Here is a 16,681-nt window from a genome sequence, read left to right as displayed (position 1 = left end):
AAAACTACTGTTGCAATGTAACTACACACAAGCAAAGTAACAAAACACACACACACACACACGCACGCACGCACACACACACACACACACACACACACACACACACATGACCCCTGTCCTCCAGTTCCACCTCCTCCAGTCTGCTCCGGCCTGTCAGCATGGATCGCTGGGTGACGTCACATCCTGCCGGGAGCAGGAGAAGCGGTGCTGTGTGTGTCTGCGCGTGTGCATGTGTGTGGGAGAGAGGAGCCTGATTTCACTTTCACTTTGAGCTTGCCACCGTGTCAGCCTGTTTGCGGACTTCAGACAGACGGACAGACCTGCAGACAAACAGAGGCGCGAGGGAAACACAAGGACGCGGTGACATGGCATTTAAATACCCGGCAGCTAGGAGGGATGAGAGTAAGGTTGGTCTCTCTCTCTCTCTCCCTGTCTGTTTCTTTCTCTCTCTCTCTCTCTCTCTCTCTCTCTCTCTCTCTCTGTACTGTCTTAAAGGGGCAGGCGTAGGAGCAGAAAGGGAGTCACCAGGAAGTGAGAGCAGGAAAACGCAGGCCTGTTGTTCTCTACAGAGAGTCTGTGTGATTACATCTCATAGTATTAAACACACGCAATCTTGAGGAGGTCTGTATCAAAGGCATGTCAGTACCTGACCTACGCACAGGTCATGGGTTCACACTATGGTCATTACCCAACCATAGTTACACCGTAGCCATGTAAGTGCGTATGGACTCTACTCCATTAATACAAACCTTTGTACCAACACACTTCAGCCAATAGACGGCGTCTAATAGGTGTATCTCGCATCAAGGTGGGTCACGACTTCTAGGTTGGAACAGGCTTTTAGTATGGATTTATTGCCTCCCCTGTGGGTTCAAACCCTTTGCTCTAGTTCTGAGTAAGACTCCATTCTGGTCTGGGAGGGGAGCCAAATGTTAAGTGCTTCTGTGATCCAGTACCCTGGGGACAGTTACAATGCCAGACATGTTGGCACATGCATATAAAGATTCCAGAGAACTAAGTTCTAGAGAAACCGGATGTTTGGGAAGTAGCCAATGAGTTATGCAACCCTCCACTTTGGGAGCAAGTGTGTGTGTGTGTTTGTGCGCACGTATTCATTTACATGCGTGCATTTGTACATGTGTACAGTATGTGTGTGTGTGTGTGCGCGCACATGCATTTGTATGTGTGCATGCATACATGTGTATGCGCATGTGGGTATGCGTGAGTGTGTGCGCATGCATGTGTATGTGTCTATGTGTGTGCGTGCACACATGTGTTTGTGTGATTTGATTTGATTTATTGATGGATTTAAAAACACAGACAGGAATCCAAAGGATAACTTGAGAAAGAGAAAACCCTTATTTCCATCATGGTCCCAGGGGCTGTTAGGCCACAGCAAAAACAAACATGACATGACATAAAAACATACATTTAAAACGTTAGAAAAGCTACCCTATAGCTAAAACTGTACATCCTATAATTACTAAAAACCGGATTGAATTCCTAGTATATAAGGGCTATTCCTCTACCCTGTCCATGAGCCACTTCCTGACTGTTTTCTTGAAGCCGTGGCGGCTCGAGCTCTGCTTGACGTGGATGGGCAGCTTATTCCAATCTTGCCCACATAGCAAGCGGATCTGGGCCATATACAGGCCAGATCTGGACCTTGTGGCTTAGTTCCGGCCCATATATGGCCCAGATCCGCTTGCCATCTGGGTGGGCTCCAGAGTAAGCGAGGGTGCACCGGCCTACTTTGGAACGGAGGCTTAAGATTAGCTGTGCTAGCTCTGGTTCTGTGGGTATGGGAGTCACTGATCGGGGTGAAGTAGTTCTGAAGGTAGCGGGGGGACCTATGGTTGATTATGTTGTGCACTACATTGAGTCTGAGCTGAGTAACTCTGGCCTCTACAGGAAGCCAGTTTAGCTCTTGGTAGTGTCTCCTCCCTATGTGGGTGCGGGGGCCAAGACCCAATACCACCCTTGCTAACTTTTGAGAGACCTGCAGTTTCTCTTTCATGGTCCCTGTCAGGCCCTCGAACCAAGCCACGCTACCATATTGGAAGTGGCAGAGTACTAGGCTATTTGCTAGTAGCCTGAGGCTGACTCTGTCTAGGAGGCTAGCTTTCCTAGCTAGGTATCTGGTGCGGGCGTTGACTTTGCCCTGTACTTGGGAGCCCATAGCCTCCCCATCTAGACTCCCGTCTAACATGCAGCCTAGATACCTAACTGTTTTTTGCTGTTTTAGGGTGACAGGACCTAGCTGGATATTGAGCTCTCAAGCTTTCCTAAGCTTGGGCTTGGAGCCCAGTAATATTGCTTCTGTCTTACCTAGGTGTAGAGAAAGTCTGTTGTCCGAAAGCCATCTGCTGACTCCTGCAAGTTCTTCTCCTAGCAGCTGTTCTAATGTGCTCTGGTCCTTGTGTGAGACTAGCAGGGCAGAGTCGTCTGCAAATAAAAACAAGTTACATGAGCATGCTGCTGACATGTCATTTATGTACAGTAGAAATAGGAGCGGTCCTAGCACGCTTCCTTGTGGGACCCCACAAACTATTGGCTTGGCATCCGACAAATTGCCACTGACCTCTACCCGTTGGACCCTATCAGAGAGGTAGGAAGAGAACCATGTGATCACTGACTTAGACATGCCCAAGGCCTTAAGCTTGTGGAGTAGGATGCTATGGTTTACTGTGTCGAAAGCCTTCTGGAGTTCCAGAAGGACCAGCCCACACAGATTTCCTGAGTCTATCTCCCTCCTGATACTGTCGGTAAGATAGATGAGGCATGTGTCAGTGGAGTAGGACTGCCTAAAGCCAGATTGAAGATCATACAGCAGGCTGCTAACATAATCCTGGACTTGTTCTTGGGCTATCTTCTCTAGGACTTTCGAGAGCATATTTAGGATTGAGACTGGCCTATAATTGCTGGGATCAGATGTGGTCCCTTTTTTATAGATGGGGATGACCTTAGCATTTTTAAAGTCGGTGGGGACCTTGCCTAGCTCCAGGGAGAGGTTGATTATGTGGGTTACTGATGGAGCTATAACTCTGGCTGCATCCTTCAGAAACCTGGCACTGATGCCATCTACACCTTGTCACAACGGGCTTGAAAAAGTGCAATTGCGGACAACGGTGTGGAGCAAAAATCAGAGGGCTTTAATAACAAAAATCAGAAGTCAAAATAACAATCCAGCTCAAAGAGCAAAGAGAAACCAAAACTTCACCAGTACAACTCCCGGCAGCATAATTCAAGATCCAGCACAGAATATCAGATCACTGGGGTTTAAATAGGCCACACACCCAAACTGACACAGGTGTGGTAAATCACAGGTAATGATCAGTCAATTGTCCGAGACCGGAGGCCTCGGCGCCCTCTGTTGGCTCCTGTGGGTATGGCCGGCACTCCAGTCCTGACAGTACCCCCCCCTCTACGGCCACCTCCAGGTGGCCCCGGCAGGCGTGGATTCTCCCGGTGGAAGTCACGGATGAGGGTCGGGCACAGCACCCAGCGAGAGGGAACCCAGGATCGCTCCTCCGGGCCGTAGCCCTCCCAATCAACCAGATATTGAAGACCGCGACCCACCCGGCGAGAATCCAGCAGCCGACGAACCGTGTACACAGGGCCACCTGCAACAATACGAGGAGGAGGAGGGAGTGGGACGGGGCGAGATAAGGGAGAGCTTGAGAAAGGCTTCAACAGGGACACATGAAAAACAGGATTCACCCGAAGAGACCTAGGCAAGCGCAGTTTATATGCCACGGGATTGACCCTCCCTACCACCACGAACGGCCCAATGAACCGGGGTGTGAACTTGGTCTTCGTGCGCAGGGGTAGATTCCTGGTGGAAAGCCACACCTTCTGCCCAGGATGAAACGTGGGCGTGGGTCGCCTACGACGGTTGGCCTGGGAGCGGTGGCGGTCAGACGTGCGGATAAGAGCAGAGCGGGCCTTGTCCCATGCCCGACGGCATCTGGCCATTGACGCATCAGCTGACGGCACCGCTGACTCAGCCTGCTGACAGGGAAAAAATGGGGGAACGTACCCCAACTGGGCTTCAAATGGTGACATACCAGTGGACGAGCTTCTCAATTGGTTGTGGGTTATCTCCGCCCACACCAGCCTCTGGCTCCAGGACTCTGGGTTGGAGGAGACCATGCAACGCAGGTAGGTCTCCAGCTCTTGATTTACCCGCTCAGTCTGGCCATTGCTTTGCGGGTGATGACCTGAGGACAGACTAACTGCAGTCTCAAACAGGGACCAAAAAGCTTGCTGTCACAACGGGCTTGAAAAAGTGCAATTGCGGACAACGGTGTGGAGCAAAAATCAGAGGGCTTTAATAACAAAAATCAGAAGTCAAAATAACAATCCAGCTCAAAGAGCAAAGAGAAACCAAAACTTCACCAGTACAACTCCCGGCAGCATAATTCAAGATCCAGCACAGAATATCAGATCACTGGGGTTTAAATAGGCCACACACCCAAACTGACACAGGTGTGGTAAATCACAGGTAATGATCAGTCAATTGTCCGAGACCGGAGGCCTCGGCGCCCTCTGTTGGCTCCTGTGGGTATGGCCGGCACTCCAGTCCTGACAGTACCCCCCCCTCTACGGCCACCTCCAGGCGGCCCCGGCAGGCGTGGATTCTCCCGGTGGAAGTCACGGATGAGGGTCGGGCACAGCACCCAGCGAGAGGGAACCCAGGATCGCTCCTCCGGGCCGTAGCCCTCCCAATCAACCAGATATTGAAGACCGCGACCCACCCGGCGAGAATCCAGCAGCCGACGAACCGTGTACACAGGGCCACCTGCAACAATACGAGGAGGAGGAGGGAGTGGGACGGGGCGAGATAAGGGAGAGCTTGAGAAAGGCTTCAACAGGGACACATGAAAAACAGGATTCACCCGAAGAGACCTAGGCAAGCGCAGTTTATATGCCACGGGATTGACCCTCCCTACCACCACGAACGGCCCAATGAACCGGGGTGTGAACTTGGTCTTCGTGCGCAGGGGTAGATTCCTGGTGGAAAGCCACACCTTCTGCCCAGGATGAAACGTGGGCGTGGGTCGCCTACGACGGTTGGCCTGGGAGCGGTGGCGGTCAGACGTGCGGATAAGAGCAGAGCGGGCCTTGTCCCATGCCCGACGGCATCTGGCCATTGACGCATCAGCTGACGGCACCGCTGACTCAGCCTGCTGACAGGGAAAAAATGGGGGAACGTACCCCAACTGGGCTTCAAATGGTGACATACCAGTGGACGAGCTTCTCAATTGGTTGTGGGTTATCTCCGCCCACACCAGCCTCTGGCTCCAGGACTCTGGGTTGGAGGAGACCATGCAACGCAGGTAGGTCTCCAGCTCTTGATTTACCCGCTCAGTCTGGCCATTGCTTTGCGGGTGATGACCTGAGGACAGACTAACTGCAGTCTCAAACAGGGACCAAAAAGCTTGCTGTCACAACGGGCTTGAAAAAGTGCAATTGCGGACAACGGTGTGGAGCAAAAATCAGAGGGCTTTAATAACAAAAATCAGAAGTCAAAATAACAATCCAGCTCAAAGAGCAAAGAGAAACCAAAACTTCACCAGTACAACTCCCGGCAGCATAATTCAAGATCCAGCACAGAATATCAGATCACTGGGGTTTAAATAGGCCACACACCCAAACTGACACAGGTGTGGTAAATCACAGGTAATGATCAGTCAATTGTCCGAGACCGGAGGCCTCGGCGCCCTCTGTTGGCTCCTGTGGGTATGGCCGGCACTCCAGTCCTGACAGTACCCCCCCCTCTACGGCCACCTCCAGGCGGCCCCGGCAGGCGTGGATTCTCCCGGTGGAAGTCACGGATGAGGGTCGGGCACAGCACCCAGCGAGAGGGAACCCAGGATCGCTCCTCCGGGCCGTAGCCCTCCCAATCAACCAGATATTGAAGACCGCGACCCACCCGGCGAGAATCCAGCAGCCGACGAACCGTGTACACAGGGCCACCTGCAACAATACGAGGAGGAGGAGGGAGTGGGACGGGGCGAGATAAGGGAGAGCTTGAGAAAGGCTTCAACAGGGACACATGAAAAACAGGATTCACCCGAAGAGACCTAGGCAAGCGCAGTTTATATGCCACGGGATTGACCCTCCCTACCACCACGAACGGCCCAATGAACCGGGGTGTGAACTTGGTCTTCGTGCGCAGGGGTAGATTCCTGGTGGAAAGCCACACCTTCTGCCCAGGATGAAACGTGGGCGTGGGTCGCCTACGACGGTTGGCCTGGGAGCGGTGGCGGTCAGACGTGCGGATAAGAGCAGAGCGGGCCTTGTCCCATGCCCGACGGCATCTGGCCATTGACGCATCAGCTGACGGCACCGCTGACTCAGCCTGCTGACAGGGAAAAAATGGGGGAACGTACCCCAACTGGGCTTCAAATGGTGACATACCAGTGGACGAGCTTCTCAATTGGTTGTGGGTTATCTCCGCCCACACCAGCCTCTGGCTCCAGGACTCTGGGTTGGAGGAGACCATGCAACGCAGGTAGGTCTCCAGCTCTTGATTTACCCGCTCAGTCTGGCCATTGCTTTGCGGGTGATGACCTGAGGACAGACTAACTGCAGTCTCAAACAGGGACCAAAAAGCTTGCTGTCACAACGGGCTTGAAAAAGTGCAATTGCGGACAACGGTGTGGAGCAAAAATCAGAGGGCTTTAATAACAAAAATCAGAAGTCAAAATAACAATCCAGCTCAAAGAGCAAAGAGAAACCAAAACTTCACCAGTACAACTCCCGGCAGCATAATTCAAGATCCAGCACAGAATATCAGATCACTGGGGTTTAAATAGGCCACACACCCAAACTGACACAGGTGTGGTAAATCACAGGTAATGATCAGTCAATTGTCCGAGACCGGAGGCCTCGGCGCCCTCTGTTGGCTCCTGTGGGTATGGCCGGCACTCCAGTCCTGACAGTACCCCCCCCTCTACGGCCACCTCCAGGCGGCCCCGGCAGGCGTGGATTCTCCCGGTGGAAGTCACGGATGAGGGTCGGGCACAGCACCCAGCGAGAGGGAACCCAGGATCGCTCCTCCGGGCCGTAGCCCTCCCAATCAACCAGATATTGAAGACCGCGACCCACCCGGCGAGAATCCAGCAGCCGACGAACCGTGTACACAGGGCCACCTGCAACAATACGAGGAGGAGGAGGGAGTGGGACGGGGCGAGATAAGGGAGAGCTTGAGAAAGGCTTCAACAGGGACACATGAAAAACAGGATTCACCCGAAGAGACCTAGGCAAGCGCAGTTTATATGCCACGGGATTGACCCTCCCTACCACCACGAACGGCCCAATGAACCGGGGTGTGAACTTGGTCTTTGTGCGCAGGGGTAGATTCCTGGTGGAAAGCCACACCTTCTGCCCAGGATGAAACGTGGGCGTGGGTCGCCTACGACGGTTGGCCTGGGAGCGGTGGCGGTCAGACGTGCGGATAAGAGCAGAGCGGGCCTTGTCCCATGCCCGACGGCATCTGGCCATTGACGCATCAGCTGACGGCACCGCTGACTCAGCCTGCTGACAGGGAAAAAATGGGGGAACGTACCCCAACTGGGCTTCAAATGGTGACATACCAGTGGACGAGCTTCTCAATTGGTTGTGGGTTATCTCCGCCCACACCAGCCTCTGGCTCCAGGACTCTGGGTTGGAGGAGACCATGCAACGCAGGTAGGTCTCCAGCTCTTGATTTACCCGCTCAGTCTGGCCATTGCTTTGCGGGTGATGACCTGAGGACAGACTAACTGCAGTCTCAAACAGGGACCAAAAAGCTTTCCAGTACTTGGACGCGAACTGTGGACCTCTGTCCGATACTATGTCACTGGGTACACCATGATACCTGACCACTTCACGGACTACTAGGTCCGCAGTCTCCTTTGCCGAGGGCAGCTTGGGCAGTGGAACAAAATGTGCTGCTTTAGAAAAACGGTCCACAATGACAAAAATAACAGTGTTACCTGCCGATGGCGGTAGGCCAGTAATGAAGTCCATAGAGATGTGTGACCATGGTCTATGTGGCACTGGTAGTGGAAGCAAATGTCCAGCAGGAGCCTGATTACTCGCCTTCTGAGCAGCACAGTTCCCCTCAACCACAAGACGCCTTCAGTTGGATGTACTGCTAACGTGGACTTCTGTACAACCCGGTAAAGCGCGGGTCTCTGCCTTGGTTGACTCCGGTGCCGAGGGTAACCTGATGGACATTAGCCTGGCCAAACGCCTTCTCCTGCCTATCCAGGTAAGCCCTAACCCCATGAACATTCAAGCTCTTGATGGTAGACCCCTAGGGTCGGGTAGAGTGGACTACATCACAGGCCCCCTGTATATGTGCATTGGTGACCATAACGAGCAGGTCCAGTTCTCTTTGATTGAGTCCCAGCAGGAAAGCGTAATCCTAGGCTATCCCTGGTTACGGAGGCACAACCCACAGATCGATTGGGACACTGGGAGAATCAGGATGTGGAGTCCCGAATGTAACCGGTCAGGACATTTATCTCCCACTCAGGTCAGCTCTGTGTATAGTAGCCCTTCACACAAGGTTAAGTTTCCTCTCAATGCTGATCCAGATTGTGACCTCAGTCAGGTTCCCTCTGTGTATCATGACTTGGCTGAGGTCTTCAGTAAGTCACAAGCTGCCGCGTTACCACCACATAGACCTTATGACTGTGCTATTGAGTTGTTATCAGGAGCCACGCCGCCCAGAGGCCGGCTATACCCATTGTCAGTTCCTGAGACCAAGGCCATGGAGGACTACATCAACGTGTCAGTAAAGAACGGTTTGATTACACCTTCCACCTCTCCTATGTCTGCAGGATTCTTTTTTGTACCTAAGAAGGACGGGGGCTTGCGCCCATGTATCGACTATCGAGCATTGAACAAAATAACTATTAAGAACAAGTACCCCTTGCCACTAATGTCCACTGCCTATGATCTGCTCCGTGGTTCCACTATTTTCACCCGACTGGATTTACGCAATGCCTATCATCTAGTCCGAATCAGAAAGGGTGATGAATGGAAGACTGCTTTTAGCACCCCTAGTGGACACTACGAATATTCAGTCATGCCTTTCGGTTTGTCCAATGCCCCAGCAGTGTTCCAAGCACTAGTAAATGATGTCTTGAGGGAGTACATCAATCGGTTTGTGTTTGTCTATCTGGATGATGTGTTAATTTTTTCCAAGTCTCTTGAAGAACACCAGAAACAGGTCCGGCTGGTCCTCCAGAAGCTGCTTGACCATCAGCTGTTTGTAAAGCAGGAGAAGTGTGAGTTCCATGTGCCTAGAACTACTTATCTGGGACTGGTGATCTCTCCTGCTGGAGTCGCGATGGACACTGGGCGGGTTCAGGCCGTGGTCAACTGGCCGGTCCCGTCGACATTGAGACAGGTACAGAGTTTCCTGGGGTTTTCTAACTTTTTCAGACGTTTTATCAGAAACTTCAGTTCTGTTGCAGCACCCCTCACTGCATTGACCCGTGGAGCCCCTGCCAGAGTGAAATGGACTTCTGAGACCCAGAGGGCGTTTGAGGACCTCAAGGCCCGATTCACCACAGCTCCCATTCTCGCTCACCCAGATCCTACCCTCCCCTTTGTCGTTGAGGTGGATGCCTCCAACACTGGGGTAGGAGCTGTCCTCTCCCAAAGAGCTGAGGCCGACAAGAAGACTCATCCATGTGCTTTCTTTTCTCGTAAACTCAGCCCCACGGAGAGGAACTACGACGCTGGAGACCGAGAACTACTAGCCATCAAACAGGCCTTGGAGGAATGGAGCCAATGTCTCCATTCCTCCAAGGCCTGTTTGATGGCTAGTAGTTCTCGGTCTCCAGCGTCGTAGTTCCTCTCCGTGGGGCTGAGTTTACGAGAAAAGAAAGCACATGGATGAGTCTTCTTGTCGGCCTCAGCTCTTTGGGAGGTGGACCGCTATCGCCTAAACCCCACAGAGAAGGAACGGCGGCGCCGGGAGAAGCTCTGCCTGTACTGCGGGGCCGCAGGCCATTTCCGGGATCGATGCACTAAGCTACAGGGAAACGCCCTGGCTCACGAGGGGCAGGGGACCACCTTGTGAGCGCCGCAGCACAGTTCCCCTCAACCACAAGACGCCTTCAGTTGGATGTACTGCTAACGTGGACTTCTGTACAACCCGGTAAAGCGCGGGTCTCTGCCTTGGTTGACTCCGGTGCCGAGGGTAACCTGATGGACATTAGCCTGGCCAAACGCCTTCTCCTGCCTATCCAGGTAAGCCCTAACCCCATGAACATTCAAGCTCTTGATGGTAGACCCCTAGGGTCGGGTAGAGTGGACTACATCACAGGCCCCCTGTATATGTGCATTGGTGACCATAACGAGCAGGTCCAGTTCTCTTTGATTGAGTCCCAGCAGGAAAGCGTAATCCTAGGCTATCCCTGGTTACGGAGGCACAACCCACAGATCGATTGGGACACTGGGAGAATCAGGATGTGGAGTCCCGAATGTAACCGGTCAGGACATTTATCTCCCACTCAGGTCAGCTCTGTGTATAGTAGCCCTCCACACAAGGTTAAGTTTCCTCTCAATGCTGATCCAGATTGTGACCTCAGTCAGGTTCCCTCTGTGTATCATGACTTGGCTGAGGTCTTCAGTAAGTCACAAGCTGCCGCGTTACCACCACATAGACCTTATGACTGTGCTATTGAGTTGTTATCAGGAGCCACGCCGCCCAGAGGCCGGCTATACCCATTGTCAGTTCCTGAGACCAAGGCCATGGAGGACTACATCAACGTGTCAGTAAAGAACGGTTTGATTACACCTTCCACCTCTCCTATGTCTGCAGGATTCTTTTTTGTACCTAAGAAGGACGGGGGCTTGCGCCCATGTATCGACTATTGAGCATTGAACAAAATAACTATTAAGAACAAGTACCCCTTGCCACTAATGTCCACTGCCTATGATCTGCTCCGTGGTTCCACTATTTTCACCCGACTGGATTTACGCAATGCCTATCATCTAGTCCGAATCAGAAAGGGTGATGAATGGAAGACTGCTTTTAGCACCCCTAGTGGACACTACGAATATTCAGTCATGCCTTTCGGTTTGTCCAATGCCCCAGCAGTGTTCCAAGCACTAGTAAATGATGTCTTGAGGGAGTACATCAATCGGTTTGTGTTTGTCTATCTGGATGATGTGTTAATTTTTTCCAAGTCTCTTGAAGAACACCAGAAACAGGTCCGGCTGGTCCTCCAGAAGCTGCTTGACCATCAGCTGTTTGTAAAGCAGGAGAAGTGTGAGTTCCATGTGCCTAGAACTACTTATCTGGGACTGGTGATCTCTCCTGCTGGAGTCGCGATGGACACTGGGCGGGTTCAGGCCGTGGTCAACTGGCCGGTCCCGTCGACATTGAGACAGGTACAGAGTTTCCTGGGGTTTTCTAACTTTTTCAGACGTTTTATCAGAAACTTCAGTTCTGTTGCAGCACCCCTCACTGTATTGACCCGTGGAGCCCCTGCCAGAGTGAAATGGACTTCTGAGACCCAGAGGGCGTTTGAGGACCTCAAGGCCCGATTCACCACAGCTCCCATTCTCGCTCACCCAGATCCTACCCTCCCCTTTGTCGTTGAGGTGGATGCCTCCAACACTGGGGTAGGAGCTGTCCTCTCCCAAAGAGCTGAGGCCGACAAGAAGACTCATCCATGTGCTTTCTTTTCTCGTAAACTCAGCCCCACGGAGAGGAACTACGACGCTGGAGACCGAGAACTACTAGCCATCAAACAGGCCTTGGAGGAATGGAGACATTGGCTGGAGGGCGCGTACCATCCGTTCCAAGTCATCACCGACCACAAGAACCTCCAATACCTCCGGGAGGCTCGGCGCCTGAATCCAAGACAAGCCAGGTGGGCCCTGTTCTTTTCCCGTTTCAATTTCATTGTGACTTTCCGACCAGGAAGCAAGAACGTGAAAGCTGATGCATTATCACGTCAATTTGACACGGATGTCACTGACTCTTTGCCTGAGAGCATCATACCCCCCAGGTGCATTGTGGGCCAGGTCATTCTTGCCTTGGAGGAGACAGTCCAGCGGGCCCAACAGGTGGAGCCCGGTCCGGGAGGGGGCCCCCCCAACTGCCTGTATGTTCCTCTCGAGGTCCGTCCTGACGTCCTGCGGTGGGGCCATGACTCACCTGTGGCAGGTCATCCCGGAACTGCCCGGACAGCCGAGCTCATCAGCCGTCGCTTCTGGTGGCCACGCCTGAGGGCTGATGTGGAGGAGTACGTCCACGCCTGTACCATCTGTGCTGCTCAGAAGGCGAGTAATCAGGCTCCTGCTGGACATTTGCTTCCACTACCAGTGCCACATAGACCATGGTCACACATCTCTATGGACTTCATTACTGGCCTACCGCCATCGGCAGGTAACACTGTTATTTTTGTCATTGTGGACCGTTTTTCTAAAGCAGCACATTTTGTTCCACTGCCCAAGCTGCCCTCGGCAAAGGAGACTGCGGACCTAGTAGTCCGTGAAGTGGTCAGGTATCATGGTGTACCCAGTGACATAGTATCGGACAGAGGTCCACAGTTCGCGTCCAAGTACTGGAAAGCTTTTTGGTCCCTGTTTGAGACTGCAGTTAGTCTGTCCTCAGGTCATCACCCGCAAAGCAATGGCCAGACTGAGCGGGTAAATCAAGAGCTGGAGACCTACCTGCGTTGCATGGTCTCCTCCAACCCAGAGTCCTGGAGCCAGAGGCTGGTGTGGGCGGAGATAACCCACAACCAATTGAGAAGCTCGTCCACTGGTATGTCACCATTTGAAGCCCAGTTGGGGTACGTTCCCCCATTTTTTCCCTGTCAGCAGGCTGAGTCAGCGGTGCCGTCAGCTGATGCGTCAATGGCCAGATGCCGTCGGGCATGGGACAAGGCCCGCTCTGCTCTTATCCGCACGTCTGACCGCCACCGCTCCCAGGCCAACCGTCGTAGGCGACCCACGCCCACGTTTCATCCTGGGCAGAAGGTGTGGCTTTCCACCAGGAATCTACCCCTGCGCACGAAGACCAAGTTCACACCCCGGTTCATTGGGCCGTTCGTGGTGGTAGGGAGGGTCAATCCTGTGGCATATAAACTGCGCTTGCCTAGGTCTCTTCGGGTGAATCCTGTTTTTCATGTGTCCCTGTTGAAGCCTTTCTCAAGCTCTCCCTTATCTCGCCCCGTCCCACTCCCTCCTCCTCCTCGTATTGTTGCAGGTGGCCCTGTGTACACGGTTCGTCGGCTGCTGGATTCTCGCCGGGTGGGTCGCGGTCTTCAATATCTGGTTGATTGGGAGGGCTACGGCCCGGAGGAGCGATCCTGGGTTCCCTCTCGCTGGGTGCTGTGCCCGACCCTCATCCGTGACTTCCACCGGGAGAATCCACGCCTGCCGGGGCCACCTGGAGGTGGCCGTAGAGGGGGGGGTACTGTCAGGACTGGAGTGCCGGCCATACCCACAGGAGCCAACAGAGGGCGCCGAGGCCTCCGGTCTCGGACAATTGACTGATCATTACCTGTGATTTACCACACCTGTGTCAGTTTGGGTGTGTGGCCTATTTAAACCCCAGTGATCTGATATTCTGTGCTGGATCTTGAATTATGCTGCCGGGAGTTGTACTGGTGAAGTTTTGGTTTCTCTTTGCTCTTTGAGCTGGATTGTTATTTTGACTTCTGATTTTTGTTATTAAAGCCCTCTGATTTTTGCTCCACACCGTTGTCCGCAATTGCACTTTTTCAAGCCCGTTGTGACAGCAATCACTGGGGTTTAAATAGGCCACACACCCAAACTGACACAGGTGTGGTAAATCACAGGTAATGATCAGTCAATTGTCCGAGACCGGAGGCCTCGGCGCCCTCTGTTGGCTCCTGTGGGTATGGCCGGCACTCCAGTCCTGACAGTACCCCCCCCTCTACGGCCACCTCCAGGTGGCCCCGGCAGGCGTGGATTCTCCCGGTGGAAGTCACGGATGAGGGTCGGGCACAGCACCCAGCGAGAGGGAACCCAGGATCGCTCCTCCGGGCCGTAGCCCTCCCAATCAACCAGATATTGAAGACCGCGACCCACCCGGCGAGAATCCAGCAGCCGACGAACCGTGTACACAGGGCCACCTGCAACAATACGAGGAGGAGGAGGGAGTGGGACGGGGCGAGATAAGGGAGAGCTTGAGAAAGGCTTCAACAGGGACACATGAAAAACAGGATTCACCCGAAGAGACCTAGGCAAGCGCAGTTTATATGCCACGGGATTGACCCTCCCTACCACCACGAACGGCCCAATGAACCGGGGTGTGAACTTGGTCTTCGTGCGCAGGGGTAGATTCCTGGTGGAAAGCCACACCTTCTGCCCAGGATGAAACGTGGGCGTGGGTCGCCTACGACGGTTGGCCTGGGAGCGGTGGCGGTCAGACGTGCGGATAAGAGCAGAGCGGGCCTTGTCCCATGCCCGACGGCATCTGGCCATTGACGCATCAGCTGACGGCACCGCTGACTCAGCCTGCTGACAGGGAAAAAATGGGGGAACGTACCCCAACTGGGCTTCAAATGGTGACATACCAGTGGACGAGCTTCTCAATTGGTTGTGGGTTATCTCCGCCCACACCAGCCTCTGGCTCCAGGACTCTGGGTTGGAGGAGACCATGCAACGCAGGTAGGTCTCCAGCTCTTGATTTACCCGCTCAGTCTGGCCATTGCTTTGCGGGTGATGACCTGAGGACAGACTAACTGCAGTCTCAAACAGGGACCAAAAAGCCTTCCAGTACTTGGACGCGAACTGTGGACCTCTGTCCGATACTATGTCACTGGGTACACCATGATACCTGACCACTTCACGGACTACTAGGTCCGCAGTCTCCTTTGCCGAGGGCAGCTTGGGCAGTGGAACAAAATGTGCTGCTTTAGAAAAACGGTCCACAATGACAAAAATAACAGTGTTACCTGCCGATGGCGGTAGGCCAGTAATGAAGTCCATAGAGATGTGTGACCATGGTCTATGTGGCACTGGTAGTGGAAGCAAATGTCCAGCAGGAGCCTGATTACTCGCCTTCTGAGCAGCACAGATGGTACAGGCGTGGACGTACTCCTCCACATCAGCCCTCAGGCATGGCCACCAGAAGCGACGGCTGATGAGCTCGGCTGTCCGGGCAGTTCCGGGATGACCTGCCACAGGTGAGTCATGGCCCCACCGCAGGACGTCAGGACGGACCTCGAGAGGAACATACAGGCAGTTGGGGGGGCCCCCTCCCGGACCGGGCTCCACCTGTTGGGCCCGCTGGACTGTCTCCTCCAAGGCAAGAATGACCTGGCCCACAATGCACCTGGGGGGTATGATGCTCTCAGGCAAAGAGTCAGTGACATCCGTGTCAAATTGACGTGATAATGCATCAGCTTTCACGTTCTTGCTTCCTGGTCGGAAAGTCACAATGAAATTGAAACGGGAAAAGAACAGGGCCCACCTGGCTTGTCTTGGATTCAGGCGCCGAGCCTCCCGGAGGTATTGGAGGTTCTTGTGGTCGGTGATGACTTGGAACGGATGGTACGCGCCCTCCAGCCAATGTCTCCATTCCTCCAAGGCCTGTTTGATGGCTAGTAGTTCTCGGTCTCCAGCGTCGTAGTTCCTCTCCGTGGGGCTGAGTTTACGAGAAAAGAAAGCACATGGATGAGTCTTCTTGTCGGCCTCAGCTCTTTGGGAGAGGACAGCTCCTACCCCAGTGTTGGAGGCATCCACCTCAACGACAAAGGGGAGGGTAGGATCTGGGTGAGCGAGAATGGGAGCTGTGGTGAATCGGGCCTTGAGGTCCTCAAACGCCCTCTGGGTCTCAGAAGTCCATTTCACTCTGGCAGGGGCTCCACGGGTCAATGCAGTGAGGGGTGCTGCAACAGAACTGAAGTTTCTGATAAAACGTCTGAAAAAGTTAGAAAACCCCAGGAAACTCTGTACCTGTCTCAATGTCGACGGGACCGGCCAGTTGACCACAGCCTGAACCCGCCCAGTGTCCATCGCGACTCCAGCAGGAGAGATCACCAGTCCCAGATAAGTAGTTCTAGGCACATGGAACTCACACTTCTCCTGCTTTACAAACAGCTGATGGTCAAGCAGCTTCTGGAGGACCAGCCGGACCTGTTTCTGGTGTTCTTCAAGAGACTTGGAAAAAATTAACACATCATCCAGATAGACAAACACAAACCGATTGATGTACTCCCTCAAGACATCATTTACTAGTGCTTGGAACACTGCTGGGGCATTGGACAAACCGAAAGGCATGACTGAATATTCGTAGTGTCCACTAGGGGTGCTAAAAGCAGTCTTCCATTCATCACCCTTTCTGATTCGGACTAGATGATAGGCATTGCGTAAATCCAGTCGGGTGAAAATAGTGGAACCACGGAGCAGATCATAGGCAGTGGACATTAGTGGCAAGGGGTACTTGTTCTTAATAGTTATTTTGTTCAATGCTCGATAGTCGATACATGGGCGCAAGCCCCCGTCCTTCTTAGGTACAAAAAAGAATCCTGCAGACATAGGAGAGGTGGAAGGTGTAATCAAACCGTTCTTTACTGACACGTTGATGTAGTCCTCCATGGCCTTGGTCTCAGGAACTGACAATGGGTATAGCCGGCCTCTGGGCGGCGTGGCTCCTGATAACAACTCAATAGCACAGTCATAAGGTCTA

At 53.3% G+C, this 16,681-nt stretch overlaps 1 protein-coding gene across 2 annotated transcripts in view; it reads left to right on the top strand.

Moving 5' to 3' along the window:
* Window positions 1-255: 255 nt before the first annotated feature.
* The window catches only part of LOC311323520 (prolyl endopeptidase), a 27,107-nt gene continuing 10,681 nt past the window's right edge, over window positions 256-16,681 (top strand). The window contains exon 1 of one of the 2 annotated variants that reach the window (XM_084455759.1): window positions 256-407. In XM_084455759.1, the coding sequence (XP_084311885.1) occupies window positions 366-407 (42 nt within the window). In that variant the 5' untranslated portion in view covers window positions 256-365. The remainder of the gene's footprint in view (window positions 408-16,681) is intronic. The other variant, XM_084455760.1, reaches the window with a different exon arrangement.

This window comes from Borostomias antarcticus, assembly GCF_949987555.1.
Source record: "Borostomias antarcticus genome assembly, chromosome: 21".
Taxonomy (NCBI): domain Eukaryota; kingdom Metazoa; phylum Chordata; class Actinopteri; order Stomiiformes; family Stomiidae; genus Borostomias; species Borostomias antarcticus.
Note: the sequence above shows the minus strand (reverse complement) of the source record. Positions and strands in the feature narration are given on the sequence as shown.